The sequence below is a fragment of the Staurois parvus genome, unplaced genomic scaffold, assembly GCF_062004578.1.
Source record: "Staurois parvus isolate SC_StPar_1 unplaced genomic scaffold, SC_StPar_1.0 ptg000682l, whole genome shotgun sequence".
In the NCBI taxonomy this organism is placed as follows: Eukaryota; Metazoa; Chordata; class Amphibia; order Anura; family Ranidae; genus Staurois; species Staurois parvus.
Window position 1 is genome coordinate 13,795,742 of NW_028318478.1, and position 12,986 is coordinate 13,808,727.

General features: G+C 40.7%; 1 protein-coding gene across 1 annotated transcript in view; it reads right to left on the reverse strand.

Moving 5' to 3' along the window:
* The window catches only part of LOC149447602 (uncharacterized), a 42,020-nt gene extending 38,525 nt beyond the window's left edge, over positions 1 to 3,495 (reverse strand). The window contains exon 1 of the mRNA XM_089652351.1: positions 3,383 to 3,495. Within this exon, the coding sequence (XP_089508477.1) occupies positions 3,383 to 3,449 (67 nt within the window). The 5' untranslated portion in view covers positions 3,450 to 3,495. The remainder of the gene's footprint in view (positions 1 to 3,382) is intronic.
* Between the last annotated feature and the right edge of the window lie 9,491 nt (positions 3,496 to 12,986).

Consider the following 12,986-nt stretch of genomic DNA (forward strand, 5'->3'; position numbering starts at 1 on the left):
TGGGACTAATTCGCAAGCAATTTAGAGGTATCTCTACTTGTGTTCGTGTAAGTGCTTGCAGTTACTTTCCTACCAGCAGCTTTGTCAAAGAGACTAAGGTAGTTCTTGGAGTTGAGGGGCAGAAAAGAGATCCCAAATTACCAAGTGGCTCCTGTGGGGATGACGCTGTATGTGTATATATATATATATATATATTTAAAATACGCATACCTTTGTCAATATTTCTTTTTCCCAATTCAGAGGAGAAATAGAGTACAGGGGCAGGTTTTATTTATTGGTCACTGTGATAGCCAATCACAGACTATCACAACAATTCTGTGATTGTCCCGCTGACAATTCGGTCTCCATTCTGAGAGCGCATGTCTAGCATAAACATAAGACAACTGCATATATAAGGGAACCTTGAAAGAAGGCCCATTTCCATGACGCCGCATATATACAGTTGTGTTCAAAATAATAGCAGTCAGACATCACTAACCTGGTTAATCACTGTTTTTGGTAGAAATGATATTTCTACATGGAAAATAATTTACTAGCAGGTGTAGTAGAGTAATAGAAAGCCAACAGACCCGACAGTCATGACATGCATGCTGCTGATTCTGTATAATTGAATCACTAATTGAAAGGGGCATGTTCAAAATAATAGCAGTGTAGAGTTCTATTAGTGAGGTCATTCATTCTTTGAAAAACAGGTGGCAATTATTGCCCTTATTTAAGGAAGGAAGGCAGCAAATGTTGTACATGCTGGTTACGTGCATTTCTCTCTGAAATTCTGAGCAAAATGGGTCATTCCAGACATTGTTCAGAAGAACAGCGTACCTTGATTAAAAAGTTGATTGGAGAGGGGAAAACATATAAAGAAGTGCAGAAAATGATCGGCTGCTCAGCTAAAATGATCGCAAATGCTTTAAAATAGCAACCAAAACCTGAAAGACGTGGAAGAAAGCGAAAAACTACCATTCGAATGGATAGAAGAATAGCCAAAATGGCAAGGACTCAGCCAACAATCAGCTCCAGGAAGATCAAAGAAGGTCTAAAGCAGGGGTGTCCAAACTTTTTTCAAAGAGGGCCAGATTGGATGAAGTGAACATGGTGGAGGGCCGAACATTTTTCCGAACATTCTTTGAACCATTACAATTAAATGCAAATAAATTCTTTTATGCCAAGTTAATTGCAAACGACATACTTTTCATTTCATAACATTAAGATCAACTGACAGCTGAGTTTTCACAATGTATTGAAAATACATAAAAAAAAAACTTACCTGCACTAATGTGAAGGGTGAAAAAGGTAGCTGGAGCTGAAGTCTCTGCTCAGCAGCCGGGAGGGGAACAGAAACACACTTCACGCTGGAAGCCCGGCCCTGACGTCACCGCCCTCTGTCGCTCCCAGCGCAGGGCAGTCACGCATGCGCACTGCTCTCAAGCAGAAGACTGTCTGCCACAGAAGGGAGGGCCGTGCGACAGCCGCATTTAGTTTGCAGTTTCTGAGGCAAAACCAAGAAATAGAGAAGAACTGTGGAATGTAGTCCCATCATCCTGGGCTGGAATACCTGTTCACAGGTGCCAGAAGTTGGTTGACTCCATGCAACACAGATGTACAGCAGTTCTCAGAAACAGTGCTTATACAACTAAATATTAATTAAGTGATTCAAAGGAAAGCAAAATCTTCAAACATTTTTCAGTTTAAATAGTGAATGTTTGAGTTTGTAAAGAAGAATACAAACACTGCTATTTTTTTTGAACAGTCTAATATTCACTTTTCTTCAATTTTTTTTAGAGGAACAACACAAATTTGATATATTTTTCTTCATGTTTTGATGTGGAATAGAATGTGTAGTGTTCTCAATGCATTTGTGTGTATGGAAATAAAAGCTATTAGAAGGATTTTGAGCTTTATTCACTTTTTTCAACACACTGCTATTATTTTGAACACAACTGTATTTGTGTTAGGCATCATCAGGTTAAAGAGTTATTACAATGCAGATTGCCTAAATGTTTAAATGTATTATTAAATTGGAGAAGAAACTAGTTAAAGTTTAAAAAGGATGTTTGAGATCATAAATTAGAAAAATCTGCAATAGGCACACAGGATTTTAACCACGGTAAGATTTTTACCTGAACTTAAAAGACCACAAAGGGGATCTAAGAGGAATAAAGGTTACTGGACAACAGATTTTGGATCTGATTCAATCCAGGATATTGAGGCTAAAGAACAAAAACAAATCAACAGTCTAAAAAAGATGAGTAACCTGCACCTCATAATAGATCTGGGCGAGTCCCTTTTAGGAGAAGGTGCATCTGAAGAGGAAAAAGGAAAAAGGAAAAATAACAGAAGAGATAAATAACAAAGTCACCTGGACGGAACACTGAGTGGTGAACATGGAAAGAGAAAATGAAGTCAAGGACAGACTCCAGTGAGCTAAATTGAAGAGATGTCATTGCAGTGATACATTTATCAAGTTCATAGCCATCCAATGTGTATCCAGAATGTTTAGACAGAGTTTGAACTTTGCCTTGGCATCTGCATTTGATTTCACAGAATTTTAACTTTAACTTATACTTTCCAACTTAATTTATACTTATTATGCTTAAAAAAAACACTAGTGTGGAGCCTTTGCCTTGTGTTTATTAGTAGAAATGTACTGTATTTGTTCCTGAAGTTGACGTTTTCCTTCTCCAATTTATATTTGCTCTCTCTCTCTCTCTCTCTCATGCAGTCGTGGAGCAGGTGCAGCGCTACCACATTGACTTGAATGGGTTGAATTTGGTGGGCGGTAATGACAGGGGAGATCGTTTTTGTGGCACCGTGATGTAAAGCATCTCAGCCACAGCATGTATACACTTGTGCTGTTACTTTTGCAGCTTGGGGAGGTGGAAGGGTGGTTGGCAGGGAGTGGGGTTAAAAATTATGGCTCAACTACCTGTATTTACCACCTGCCAACTACAAATGTAAATGAGGCCTTACTGACTTGATACAGTAATAGTAATAATAGGATGCGTTTTAATAATGCTTCATTTATATTAGTTGCTAACAAATATTATGAAACAACCAACAAGAGGACTTCCCCTTTGTATTATGAAGATACTGTACATGTTTATTGATATTATTGTATCAAATATTTTTTAATATTAGATTTTATTGCTCCTGACAAACTAGTAGATATTTTAATTTTATCTTTGACTCATTGCTCCAGTTCTGTCAGTATCAGACAGATTCACAGAGGCATCTATACCAAGTATGTGAATTTGGGACTATTTAGTCCACTTGCCATATATACAGTTAAAGCTTCGCACCAGCCCTTGTGAATTCTCCTGACTAAGTCTCTTAAAATCCCACTCTGACATTCGAAATAATTGCATTGTTTGTTCATTGATCATACCTTTACATTCATCTGCAATGGCAAGCAGTAGCAAAGTAGTAATCAGGATCTTCTGTATATCCGCCATCAATGTGGAGTTGTAAAATCACAGGATGGGACACAGTTTTAGAGCTCTACAAGGAACAACGCATTACAACATCTGTTTCCTGCCACTTACCACTTCCTTTTATATGTTTATCACATACCATATAAATTGCACATATTACTTAGTTAGGCTTTTCTTTGCTTAATTAATTCTTAGAACTCTTGCACTGTTCTCTATATGTTACAATTAAAGCCTAAATTTACCACATATACAAAATAAGCACAAGGGACATTACTTACCTTCAGTGTGATGTGTTCCCTCTGTGCTTCTGTCTTCTAATTCAGTAATAATCTTCCTCCTCCAATGCCCCCTCTCCCTACCACCATAAACTTCCAGTGCAATGGGGGTTAATAGAACTGAAGAGTTGTCACAGTGCCCGACTATGCCAGCTCTTTCCGCTCAGCTCCTCCATTCATAGAATAAGCCCCAGAAGACAGTGACAAGGGTGAGGGGCATCAGAGGATAAAGATTACTACGAACTGGAGACTGAAGCTCGAGGGAATACATCACACTGAAGTAAAAGCAGAATTAAACCCAAAAGCAAACTATTATTATTTTGCATCTTAGCAATTCTTAGATGTGATGGCTGCATTTGTTTTCTTGTTTAAACCTTATTTCCTTTATTTTCAACTGGCGATCATTAAATTTGTTGTTTTTAATCTGCTTTCCTGCAGATGTAGCAGTTAGAGGGTTGAGACAAACCAGTTACAACCAGCAAAGGTACATCAAATCATCAACTTGTATTTGTTTATGTAAAACCTTTATCCCAAAAAGAATAAAAAATTATGGATGTAACTCAACCTTTTGAAGAGCAAGTGTAATTTACATGATTCGGTAATCAACTGCAGGCCACAATGAAATGGAACGGTTCAGATTTTCAATTTTTTTTTTAAATAGAATAATGAACATTTTCCTCCTGCAGCTACTGAATGCTGGTGGGAAGGAGAGGAGAAGCTGGCTTTCAGAAGTCGCAGGAGGAAAAAGGAGACAATTGGTTCTTATATATGCCACCCCCACTGCCCCTCCTGTCCAAGTGTAAAACAGAATGAGACAGAGAGGCCACACAAGGCCCCCCTGGAGCACGGGCGGGGTCACCATTGTGACCCCTGATGCTACACGGTGGTTGGAGGGGTGTGATAAAAACCCATCTCACCTGTGCCTTTACTGTCCTGAGCCCCCTATAAGGCTGCTTTCACATTGAAGAGCGGTGGTCTACAAGCACAGAGGATGAAGTACAGTGCAACTGTGGCATTCCTGTGGGTTAGCTGCGCTTTTGCCATAGACTTCTATTATATCTTGCTGGTATGGTGCATTTTCTGAAAGTGAACCAAGCATGCAGAATTCAACAGAAGTCTATGTCAAATTACAATTAACCCACAGGAAAGCCACAGGTGCACTGCGCTGCACCCGTGGATCAGTGTGAAAGCAGCCTAATAGTTTAGAAAACAAGTGAAGCAAAGAAGATGGTATTCTGACTCCATCTGTTATATTAGTGACTTAACCCTTGCTGAGACCTCTATGACTGGCCTCTCTAAACAGACACAATCACCGCAGACAGTGTTTATCAGATAGCTGAACTCACCAAATACCTTTTCTCATCCAAGAAGATCTTTTATTGAATGCAGCAGGGTAACAGCAGACAGAGGAATGTGGCCCATGATTAAAAAGACGGTATTTGCAGATCAAAGCATGGTAATGCATTCCACCATGAAAGCAGATTAACATATGTCTGTGAGACAAGAGGCCATCTTTATCATAAAAGCAATGCAAGAAGAAGGAGGAAAGATATCATAGATGGGAGGGAACACAGAAAGAGATGGTGCCATAACCAAAAAGACCACAAGATGGCAATATATTAACCAACTATACTGGGGTCAATAAACAATGGCTTAAAGCGGAGTTATGCCCCCCCCCCCATCCGCACTCCCCCCCCGCAAGAAAAAAATAAATAAAGGCCAGCAGCTACTTTGACTTTTAATATTAGGGCACTTACCTGTCCAGGGATCCTGTGGTATCCTCATCTGGGCTAGTTCTTCACCAGTCTTCAGGTCCCCGGCGCCGGCATTTTTACTAAGGGAAGCTGGCTGTGACTCCTTTCAGCCAATTCTTTAATCAGCTGTCGGGTGCTTGCACTGCCATCTTGACTAAGGGAAACCGGCTGCAAAGCCTTGCGGCTTTCCTACTGCACATGCATGAAGTGGGCTGCTCTGTGAATAGGCTGCAGTCCTCTGGGACCTGTGAAGTGTCCCAGAGGGCTGCGGGGGGAGCGAACTTCCGACTCAGCGAATTGAGCTGGAAGCAGGTACCTGTCAAAACCAGGTAACCACTCCCCCCAAAAAGTGCCAAATGTGGCATTGGGGGGGATGCAAATAAGTGGAGCTTCCACTTTTGGGTGGAATTCTGCTTTAAGGAAAAATAAATTCTCAGTTCACAGTAATATCACAGTAATATGAACATTAACCATGACTATGCATAGTATTATATTTTCATACAAGTGTAACAGCACAAAGGGAAAACTGCCCCCCCCCCCCCCCCCTCCACACACACACACACACACACACACACACACAGTTTGCAACCTACAACAACTAGATTATTAAGTCACATTAAAATCAAGAAAACAATGAAAATGCTGGGGATATCGCCCCTATTTTGGTGAATAGTACATACAATACCCATTACTGCATAGAGAAACATACAATCCAATATAAAGACTGCTTACAAAGTAGAGCAGGTAATTATAAAGATAGGCTTCTCAACAACCAGATGTCAATTCTCAATGGAGTTGCTTCATCATGATAGTGGGCATTCAAATAATAGATTCTGTTCTTGTCCGTTTGGGAGATACCACGCAGAAAGAGTCTGGCAGGCGGACTACAATATTTAAGGCAAGGTAAATGCTCTGATATCAACCACTAGGTAGCAGATATAGATGATTCTGTGCAAAGAGGGTGGGTACATGTAGCACCAATACTGTATATGGATTACATAGAAATGAGCCAGTTTGTTTGTCATTGAATACATTGAATGAGTTGGCAGGGATGGCTAGAGTACCGCTTTAATGTAAAACATGTAGATGCAAAGGGGTTGCGCAAGTTGCAAACTGTGTGCTTAAAATAAAAAATTGAGGTGGACATGACAATGTCAAAATCTGGGGGAGAGAGGACTGAGGATATCCTATCTACTGCTTCTAGCAGACTGATGACATCACCTCTGCCTAGGCAAAGTCACTAACTGGATATCAAGAACAGATTTTTCTGTACTACCCATTCCTAACCTCAGCTTCATCCCTGACCTTGATCTGGCTCCCGATATGGTACTTCATTGCCCACCTCGGCTTGATCTGAGACTTTGATTCTGCCTCTGGTTTTTCTCCATGCTATAGTTGAGTGCCTGCTTGCCCTAAGTGCTAATGCAGCTGCCTGCTTCTGTGCATAGTCCTGCTACATGCCTGCTAACATCATCAGTGAGCCGTCATCCTGCACTTTTAGTCATGCCAGAGTTCCCCTTTAACTTCTGCTGAGTCTCCTGCTGACCTCTTGTCTGACATTCCTGCTTGCAAATCCCGTTGGTTCTTCTGGTGAGCATCTCCAGTTCAGGAGTCTGCAAACTACAGCCTCTGGAGCTTGTGTTACTTCTGTCCCTTTGTACCCTCTACCCTCTGTTTCACCCTCAGGGGTGCTTGGGCAGAAGATACGAGAGGCTGCCCTCATCATCTCGGTCCTATCAGGTCTGTGACACCTTTACTGAAATATGATGTGGTTACTATAGATTGCCAATTGCCATTAGTTTGTTTATGCATACTTGTAAGTTTGCTGGAAGGTCCACTTTAGGCTGTACATGTACCCAGACTATGGACATTAAAGTATTTACATATTTCCAACAAACAGTATTAGAGCCACTCTTCACCTCTCAGAAGCTTTCATGCGAAGTAATTTGTCCTTAAGTATCACAACAAAAACCTAAAGTTGGGTGCCAGCCAGTTTCAAGCAGCATAGAACCACCTGCAGCTTGTGTGCCTCTTTGAATTTTGAAAATTAATTTGTACACAATGCTTATAGCTACAGAGTTAATGGAAAAAAATACCAAATAAAAAAAAGTAATATAGCATATAGAATTGCGACACAAGTCATATTGTAATTGAATGTTGTTAAAAACTACCTTTCCTGTTCAATCAGCAGCTTTGGAATTTTCTATAAAATGCAATGCAATATGACTACCTGGAGATGTTCTGTGAGAATGTGTACAGAACACCCCCAGCAACATCATTTCCTGCTCGTGTGACTGGTTCACTGATTTTCCAAGAAGTCTGCACTAAGATTCATTTCATTCATTCATTTATAAATTCATTTTTGATGAGATACCCCTGAAGGGAAATCCCATCTAAGCCTAGGTTCACACTTATGCGTTTTCTGCAACGTTTTGCAGAAATGCACAGCAGTCCATTTAACATGATTTCCTATGGGACAGATTCACATCTCCGCATTTTCACCTGGTGCGTTTTTTGGAAAGGGTCAGGGAATTATTTAAAGACAAAACCTTGCATTGTTGGTTCTATAGACTTCAATGTTGACGCTGCAAAAAAGCATGTAGTGTGTTTTTGATGCATTTTTAATCTGCCCAGCAACAAGTAGGGAAAAAAACGCAAAACACATAAAAACCGTGGGTGCAAAAACGCACCGCAGAAATGGATCAAACCCAAACTGCATAAGTGTGAACCTAGCCTAAAGGGATGCAGACCCTGCTGTTTTCCTCATCCTGCAGGTGCAGCAGTTGATTGATAATTAGGAATCACTCCCGTTCCCATTCATTTTGCACATGAACACAAATCCATCTCTTTCTTCAGAATAGCAAAACGTAGGAATCAGCAACAAAGTGTGTTTAAAATCCTTGCAATGTTCTTTTCTCAACAGTAATGTTAAGCTTTAAAGTGGTTGTAAACCTTAAAAATACTCAGTGAGGTGACTAGTGTCAGGTGATGCACAGAAATGAAACAAATCCTCCTGCATAAGTTGTACCTGTTTATCTGTGGCATTCTATTCTCTACAGCCATTCAAAGTGCTGAATGGATACAGCTTGTCTGAGCTTTCAGAAAGCAGAGGTTGAGCTGAAGTTACAGAGCAGAGCTCAGTGAGGAGAACTGAGAGCTGATTGGAGGGAAGGGACACACCAGTCCTTCACACAGCAGACAGGATCAGAGCTGAGGCTGTCAGTCACAGGCTGTGTGCTGGAGATCCCTTCCCTGTCACCTATGACTCATGCAGATAGCAGAGGAAGGAGGCAGCAGGCAGAAATGACACATAGTCTGGGTTCACACTAATGCAGTGAGGGAAACCTCATGTAATTCGCACAGGAATCACTCCACGTTCCTGTGCAAATTACATGCAACGTCTGTGAGGTGCAATTTGATCATACATTTTGTATGGTTCAAATCGCATCACATCCACACCAAAAAGGTGCAGGACCCTTTTTTCACCCGCATCTGAGTCCCACCACATGGGTGTTCTCACTCATGCAATGCAATTTCTGGCAATCGCATCGCGTTTTGGAATCTGTTTCGGGGTGTCATTGATTTAACATTTACACCTGCACCAGATCACATGAACACCATGTGATTGCAATGCAGTGCGGGAAATGCATAGGATTCGCAGCGTTTCCCGCACCATATTAGCGTGAACTTAGTCTTAACAGTTGATTTACTAAAGGCAAATAGACTATGCACTTTGCAAAGTGCAGTTGCTCCAGCGCTTAGTAAATGAACAGAAGCTCTACTGACCTCCATCATCCAATCATATGCAAACAAAAATGCTGTTTTCTTATTTTCCTTGCATGTGATTGGGTGTTCTTTCAAAGTGAAAATTTACCTCATTTACTAAGCTGTGGAGCAACTACACCTGCAGAGTACAACTGCACTTTGCAAAGTGAACAGTTAGGGGTTGATTTACTAAACCTGAAGAGTGCAAAATCTGGTGCAGCTGTACATGGTAGCCAATCAGCTTGTAACTTCAGCTTGTTCAATTAAAGCAGAGCTCCACCCAAAAGGGGAAGTTCCTCTTTAATGCTTTGTCCCCCGCTCCCCATTAAGAATTGGCACCTTTGGGGAGCAGGGGGGGAGCGGGTACCCGAATTTGACAGGTACCCACTCCCACTTCCGCTGTGATCGCCTAGGTGATCGGAAGCAGAAGTTGTCCTCCCCCCTCCCTCCCCGTAGTCTTCTGGGACACGTGTAAGGTCCCAGAAGACTACAGGGCCATTCACAAAGCACAGTGCTTCTCAGCATGCACAGTGGACACCTGGCTGTGAAGCCGCAAGCTGTCACTGCCAGGTGCCCACACTAAAGATGCCGGCGCCAGGGAGAGAATATGGCCAGTGAAACCAGCCATGGTGAGGACACTGCTGGACCGAGGGACAGGTAAGTGTCTGTATTTTAACCACTTCCCGACCGGCTGCTGTATATAAAAGGCCGGACAGTGGCAGTGAAAAAACTGAGAATAGCTTGCACTAACCAGATGTCTCAGCACGTGGAGCATGGAGTAATTAAGACCTACTCCTGGTACTCTGAAAGGAAGCCACTGAAAAGGACGCATTTCGTGTGACACACACGTTTTCAAAAGGGGCCCTTTTGAAAACGTGCCTGTCACATGAAACGCGTCAGGAGGTGCCCCCCAACTGTCTGGACTTACTACTTAGCTGCCCTATGGTTCCTGCTATTTGAATTTTGTAAGTGTGTTTTACCATTTTGAAATTACTGCTTAAATTAATACATACTACACTATCAAAGCTTCTGGCCTGTGGCTTTCTTATTATGGAGGGAGTCCGGGCTTTTTGAAGGTGCTCGATTCCTCTTGGCCTCCTGTGGGTTGCTGACTGATTTGCTGGATTAATCCCTTCATTGGCTGATGTATATCTCTGGGATCCCCGTCCTGCTGTCCTGGGAACATGACATCTAGTGGCGAGTGATAAGATGACATCATCCTCTTCAGTGGCTTCCTTTCATAGTACCAGGAGTAGGTCTTAATTACTCCATGCTCCATGTGCTGAGACATCTGGTTAGTGCAAGCTATTCTCAGTTTTTTCACCACAAGAGTCACGAACTTCCCTCTGGTTTCTCAACCTCGGATGCACCACAGAAGTCACGAGTTTAATAATTTAATACTCTAATGCTTTATTTTAATCATGAATCTTGCTTAATTTATATTTAATTTATGCGATCGGGTTAATTTCTAATATATGAGCGCTGCATATATTTATTACATACTATCCGAAGTTCTTTGAGGTTCACTTTCTATGCTAGCAGCTCAATTAATTAATTTATTCATCTATTTATATATTCATTTATTCATCCGATTAATTATATTAGACACCTAGCGCTGTTGCACTTTATTCCATTCCTATTAGGGATTGAATGAGGTCCCTCAAGAGAGTAGCCAGCCACTCCTCAGAACCACCCACTGCCTCCAAGGTTCTCCTGCGAAAGCCCTAGAGCAGGAGAAATTTCCAGAGGGGATGGCTTGCAGAGTCTCTCAGTCCTGACCAGAATTTGACCTCTCTGGCTATACTCACCTGAGCTGCTAATCAGCTCCTTACTAACTATTAGGGTCTAGATCCCCCTAGCTAAACTAGGAGGGTGCTACAATAAATCAACCCCTCTATTTGCCTTTAGTAAATCAACCTCTTAGTGCTCTTTGCTAAGACATGTACACACTATAGAGGGATATGTATTGTTCATTTTTCAAGTCTGCGGTTTGCAATCACTTTAAATAAGGGATTGTTTTAAAGTGTGTTTACTGCATGTTCATAATATATTATTACTTTACAGTGCAAAGGATGAGCACAGGTTCACTTCAAAGGAAGGTTCATATCTATTTACAGTATCTATATAATGTATACATAAAGTTGTATTTTCTGAGATAAACATCAATCTTGGAACACTTAAACATAGATAAAAATTTCTTAAGAAATAAATCAGTGAATGTGAACTAACTGCAGGTGAATCGATCATTGTAATTTAAAACTTATTCACAAGTCCTGTTCTGCCTCCAGCAGGGGAATATATTATGTCTGTCCAGCCTGCAATATCAAATTTGACCACTAGATGGAACTGGTAATACACTTACTGTTTTACAGAAACTAGAGACTGTTTAGATAAGAATTAGGAGTTAATAAAAATTCTCAAAATTCCAAGAGAAAAGAAAGAGATGCATCTTGGAAGCTCAGACTCTATGTCAATCCGCAGATCTGATCCATTCTGCGGGGATCATCAGAGGGGGTGTCACCAAGTGTTATCGTACTGGGTGACACCAACCCTAGGGACGCTCCTTGGTGGTGGGACTGTCTAGTGTGGTGGCTGATTTTGTTTACTGCATGCTTTGTGATCTATATGAGCTCCTATACATACTCCCAGTTCCCTTGAAGAAGAAGGTAACCATAACCATGAGAAAATTGTACCCATAAATTTTGATTACCAGTTGTTTACACAGCAACCCACATGATGTTTAATGTATTTTATAATGTTTTTTAAAATGTATATTTTATACAGCTATTTATTAAGTAGTTGAAAAATCTCAGTTCATATCGGTCTGTTTCTATTTGTTCAATAATTCATGGATGTTGGCATTCACTTTGTAAGGTAGAAATACTTAAATTGCTTTGCAACTACTGCTATCAATTTTTCCTGGCACACCTACCATGCAAGTAAATTGGTGCAATTTCTTTCTGATTGTAGATGCATGCACTTTAAAGTCAACTGTTGTGAAAGTACTCTGCATCAAATGGTAGGCTCTAGGGCTACGTCTGTTGCCAGACTCAAAGGCAACCACAACAACTTTCCGATTGCTTTAAAGAGGTTTTTTGATCTTGGCATGATGACAACATAAACATCAATGGCAAAGAGAACACCAGGTGATATCTGAGGTTTAAATCAGACAGGTTCAACCTGCATACTCCTTAAGGAGGTGCCAATCATTGGCACCCAATCTTAAACAGTTGATTCTAAGCTTTTTTCTAAAATAAGCGAGGTGGATGGAGGAATTTCCTCTGTTGTGCTAGTTAGTCTCTATAAACAGAAGTACATTTTTAAGCAGTCTAACAGAGCTGTCAATCTTTTGATCTATACTTCTCATATTTTGTTCCTTTTTTTTTTTTTTTTTTTTTTAAACATCATATAATTCTTAGAAACATATTCACATATGACTGTTACTGCTGATTAAGTGGAAAGTTATCTATTGTCTATTTTTAACCTTTCTTACAAGCCCAAACTTTTTTCTATTTTTTTTTTTTATCAAAAAAATCAAAAGCCCATCTCCAACTAAAGCCTTTTTTTTAGTTTTTAGATGGATCAAGCTATCCATAGATTATACAGGGCAATCAGACCTAAAACACAGTCTCTGGCCATTCTCACTACATCTCCACAACAATTTATCTAAACAGCAAGGGAAGCATGACTTCAACAACTTTGCATAGAAAAAAACAAATATAACCAGAAACGTTTTTCTAAGTTGTCTAATGACAACTCCTCAA